The sequence below is a fragment of the Nanorana parkeri genome, unplaced genomic scaffold (genome assembly GCF_000935625.1).
Source record: "Nanorana parkeri isolate BGI_ZX_2015 unplaced genomic scaffold, ASM93562v1 scaffold71, whole genome shotgun sequence".
Taxonomy (NCBI): Eukaryota; Metazoa; Chordata; class Amphibia; order Anura; family Dicroglossidae; genus Nanorana; species Nanorana parkeri.
The window spans coordinates 1,495,382-1,500,760 of NW_017306339.1; the positions used below are offsets into that span (position 1 = coordinate 1,495,382).

The window sequence follows — 5,379 nt, forward strand, 5'->3', positions numbered from 1 at the left end:
CCAAACTTTTTTTTCAGTTATGGATAGAGTAAGGGAGGATTATAACACGTCAGCTTTTTTTGCCCTGTGTCCCAATGGAGAGATTTCCCTTCACTTCCTGTCTGATAGTTACAACAGGAAATGAGAGGGCATCTCTCCAAAGACAGGGAAATCCCTGCTTGTCACCAGAACTATGTTCTGTTCTGATGCCAACCCAAAATGTGGGATTTACTTTCACTTTCAGAGATAACGGTCACCAGGTTATCTATTCCCTCTCCCTCTTTTAGTTTCAGTTGCATTTTAAGCTAGGCTGCCTAGGATTCTATCACCTTTTGGCAAAAAAAAAATTAGAAATCTTCTTGCGTTTTGTTGCCCCCCCCCCAAAAAAAAAAATTGTAGGGCACAGAAGAAGGAGCCAAGTGGAAAATTGCCATCCAGACAGTGACTGCAGCTGATCAGATGCAGTCACGGTTCAGGTTTCTCACAGCGGCTGGTGCCAGCTGTCTGAATGCAGTAGCCTGACAGCTGAGATTTCTCCATCTGCGCGGTTTAGTGTGGATGGAGGAATCTGTGAAATCAAAAATCAATGACACATCAAAGTCAAGGCTGGCTGAAGACGCAGCTATAAGGGTATGTACACAAATCTCACCATTTACATGAGTGAGGGGAAATCTGCAACAGAGACACATTGGGGGCGGGGCCTCTTTCAGATTTATTTCATTGCCGTCTGGGTACCTGTCACCTATTTTCATAGTATTTGAGGTTGAATAAAGACATTAGTCCATCAAGTCCAAACTTCCTGTTTGGTGAAACTGTTTTTACCATGACAGTTAGTGAGGTAAACGTTTCAAACCAAGCCATGGATAGAAGTAAAAAAAAATGACAGAGGGTATACTCCCCTTTCCCAATCCAAGCAAAAGTACAAGAAAAAAACGTTTTGGTTTTCCTCACTTTCCTACATATCTGGATCATAACTAATGAAAGCTGTAGCCCAGCAGAAGCTCTTTCTTAGAACAGACCTTGTATGAGCATCCTTAATTGCTTGGGGGTAGGTATGAAGAAGTCTTGCACTCCAGAGAGGATCTCCCTAAAATAAAACAATACAGAGCAGATGTATCATGAAATTGTAGTTGTCACTCCACTTTATCTTATCAAGTAATCAGAAAGGTTTCATTTTATAGCTACTGAAGGTATAGAAAGTGACTGATATGATGATTAAAACATGTTCATTTATAGTAATTTTGTGATAAGCGAATAGCCGCACACCGAAGGATCACCTCTTAAAACAATGGTGGGCAACTCTGGCCTTCCAGCTGTGTTTTAACTACAAATCCCAACATGCCCTGGGAGTCATACATGTAACTGTTAGTCTTGCAATGTCTCATAGGGTGTGTAGTTCCACAACAGCTGGAGGGCCGGAGTGGGCCACCCTTGCAATGCCTCATGGGGTCTGTAGTTCCACAACAGCTGGAGGGCCGGAGTTGCCCACCCTTGCAACGCCTCATGGGGACTGTAATTCCACAACAGCTGGAGGGCCAGAGTTGTCCGCCCTTGCAATGCCTCATGGGCTTGTAGTTCCACAACAGCTGGAGGGCCAGAGTTGTCTGCCCTTGCAATGCCTCATGGGGCTTGTAGTGCCACAACAGCTGGAGGGCCAGAGTTGTCCGCCCTTGCAATGCCTCATGGGGCTTGTAGTGCCACAACCGCTGGAGGGCCAGAGTTGTCTGCCCTTGCAATGCCTCATGGGGCTTGTACTGCCACAACAGCTGGAGGGCCAGAGTTGTCCACCCTTGCAATGCCTCATGGGCTTGTAGTTCCACAACAGCTGGAGGGCCAGAGTTGTCTGCCCTTGCAATGCCTCATGGGGCTTGTACTGCCACAACAGCTGGAGGGCCAGAGTGGTCCGCCCTTGCAATGCCTCATGGGGCTTGTAGTGCCACAACAGCTGGAGGGCCAGAGTGGTCCGCCCTTGCAATGCCTCATGGGCTTGTAGTTCCACAACAGCTGGAGGGCCGGAGTTGCCCACCCTTGCTTAAAACGAACGTATTCAGATCCTGACATAACGCACGGTCCTGCATGTCACCCTTCTGGATTATGGCTGGGTTCACACCATTTTCCAAACCAGATCTGAAACATAGTGCATTGCGTTTTTGTCGCAATTGGATTTTTTTCTTTTTTAGCTTAAAATGGTCTTACAGGTGCATTCCATGCATTTTTGATGCATTCCAGTGCATACCAGACAAAAAGTATTTTTCTGGTCTGTAATGGACTGCGCTGGTGGGCACAGATGCCAGAAATAGCATAGGGATTCATTTGGATGCATTTTGGGTCCGGAAACAGTCTGGTCTGGAAGTAATCTGGATGTGGTGTGATAGGCCCTGAGGGATGAAATGCAGGGACTGTGCAGCATGGCGGGATCTGAATCAAGTTGGTTTTAAACGGTGATCATTCGGTATGCGGCTATGCGTTTATCACAAAGGTTTGAAGCAGACTGTGTTAGGCTGGGCACACACCTTACAACCATCGCAAGACTTTTGTCTTGCGATGGTTGTAAGGTACTTAAAAAACGTACGATCTGCCTATCTTGCATAGGCAGGTCGTACTTGCAATGATCGCAAGCCACGCCCCCTGAGGGGCGGGCTTCCGATGACCGCAATGCCGAACGGGCAGTGTGCGCTTGCTCACACCGGCCCGTACGGCTGTTATCGTACGGACATGCCACAAACCCACTGAACATCGTACGATGCTCGGCAGGTTTTCGAACATGTCCGTAAGTTTAAAGTCGTGCGACCTTACAGTAGAAGAGGTCGCATGGCTTCCACACACCTTACGATAATCGTACAATTTCCCGCGGGATTTCCCGCGATTATCGTACGATTATCGTAAGGTGTGTGGGGACCTTTAGTCACCAAACATTTTCTTTACACAGTCTGCAGGCTGAATTCTTCCATTCACACTAAACAGCAAGGATGGAGGAATCTCCCCTGATGGCTACTGTATTCTGACAGCCAGAATACATGAACAGTGACTGCAGCAGCCACTATTCGGCTGACAATTTTCCACCTGGCTCTTTCCACAAAATGTGATCAAATAAGTAACTAAATATATGGGCTGCTCTAGGTGGATGCACGAACAAAATGCTGAACACATTCATGCATACGCCAAATGTGAATTGAGTCAGGCTTCCCTATCATGTGATCACTGTGATTGGCCGTCATAGAAGTCACAGCTAGCTGATGCATATATACAGCAGCCACTACACCTATTAAAGAAGAACTCCAGGAAAATGTTTTCTTAAAGGAGAACTATGAGGTGAGTGCTTTTCACTCACCTCATAGTTCTAGCCGACCTGTGACAATGAGACTGCCACAGGTCGGCTCAGTAGATCGGGAAGTGAGCGAACACATAGCGGCGTTCGCTCACCTCTCGATCCTGTCACGGCTCTCTGCCTTGACAAGGGGAGGGGCTGGATTCCCCCCTCCCCACTCCGATCCTCCAGCGCTGACTGGCGGAACGGATGGGGGAGGGTACAGCTGGCTCTGCCTCTACATAGGCAGAGCCAGCTGTCAGTCACGCAGCTGGGCGGATCCAGACATAATTGTCGGGATCCGCTTCAGCTGCGGCGTCTCAGTATACCGCGAGTTGTAGCTCGCGGTATACTGAGCTTAGGGTGACGGGAGGACGCTAGTTTGTGTCCTCCCATTACACTTAGGAGAACTATGGAGAAAAGCCCTAACCCCATAGTTCGCCTTTAATAAACTTTTTTCCTGGAGTTCTTCTTTAGGATCTGCAATTTAAAACTCTCAGACTGGAGTTAAAACTAACCTTTAACCCCCAAAGCTGTACATACATTTTGCAATCTGACTGTACAAGAAACTGTGTAGTCTAAAGGTCACCAAACACGTTACAAATCAAACTGTACAATCGACTTTAGATTGACCAAAACTATGTAATATAAAGACTTACCTAAACTATCCAATCAGGTAAGCCCTTGTACAACATATAGTTGTTGGTAGAGCTAAAGAAGATTGTATAAAATAAAGTGGTAAAATGTGGTGAGCCATATCTGCCAGATTGGATAGAAATTGGATTTGTGATGAAGGTCCTTGTACTATTTGCTAGCAGATTGCTATGATCAGACTGTAGCATGTATAGTCCTCTTAATATAGAACAATAAGGCCCTATTCACACTTCCAGCGCACACAGCGTTTTATCAATGTCTGACATGCATCTGCATAAAGCTGCCTATTTGTTTCCACGGGCTGCCCTACATGTGGCAAAGAAGTTGTGCAGCTGTTTTTGTGCACATTTGGGGTGCCATAAACAACATTGTGAGCACACATGCAGCAAATGTGAATGTAGCCTGTTAAGGTCACCACACATGTTACAATCTGATCATACAATCTCAGTGAGATCTACTAACAAGCATGTAGTGCAGGGCCTGCCTGGTAGCATACAGACCGATTGGATGGTTTAGGTAGGTCCCCTTATTACAAACTTTTTGTAAATCTAAAGTTGATTGTAATGTGTGATCCAGATGCAGGCTGACAGCCAGGCGCCAGCACACAGATCTGATCACACAGGATGCCCCCCTATGTCTTCCCCTGACCCCAGTACAGAAAGGTGTACAGGGGCTGACATCTTCATCAGATACCTGGATGATGAATCCAGCAGCCTCTAGCTCAGTTGATAAGCCTCCACTCAGTATTCTCACTCGTTCTGCCATGACATCAATCCTCTGCACGCTCTAATGTAATAAGTATGCGATCATATCCAGTGCTCACACTGCATTCCTACAGACTATGGATCAATCATTAACATATCAGAGGAATCTGCCAAGACCCGAGCACTGGACAACTGAGATAAACTAAGCGGCGAGCATGGAGACAGACATCTAGCAGATCCCTAGGGAGGACAAACCGCCACTCAACAACCGCCACTTCCCCTACGAGACCCCATATTTCTGCTTAGTTGTAGCGAGCTCTTTAAACGGAATGAATTGTGGGAATTGTAGTCTCGCCGACCATAGCAATGCATACGATTTGCTCAAGTCCGGACTACAATTCCCAGAATCCTTCACGCCTAGCTGTGTCACTTGTTTTCTAAGCCAATGGGACGCCGCTGTCCAGGAAGTGCGGTGAGCAGAGTTTGTGTTCATGTGTTGTGTACGGAGCCGGTGAGTGATGACCATTGACCAGAGCTGATCCATTGACTAGGGCTGATCACACCGGAGGTCATCCGCACTGAAGCGTAAGAACACAATGGACTACTGGAGGGGTTAATACTCTGATATTGACAGCTTACGATCGGTATTGTGGTCTGATAACGAACGATGTCCCTGTATTGTACATGATCTAAGAGAGCTGGAGGCTGGGGGTGTATCGAAAGCTGATATGGAAC

General features: G+C 46.8%; 1 protein-coding gene across 1 annotated transcript in view; it reads right to left on the minus strand.

Moving 5' to 3' along the window:
- The window catches only part of LOC108804735 (homocysteine S-methyltransferase 1-like), a 14,734-nt gene extending 9,984 nt beyond the window's left edge, over positions 1–4,750 (minus strand). The window contains exons 1-2 of the mRNA XM_018576601.1: positions 4,634–4,750; positions 999–1,066 (exon numbers count right to left, since the gene is read on the minus strand). Of these exons, the coding sequence (XP_018432103.1) occupies positions 999–1,066; positions 4,634–4,705 (140 nt within the window). The 5' untranslated portion in view covers positions 4,706–4,750. The remainder of the gene's footprint in view (positions 1–998; positions 1,067–4,633) is intronic.
- Positions 4,751–5,379: the final 629 nt, after the last annotated feature.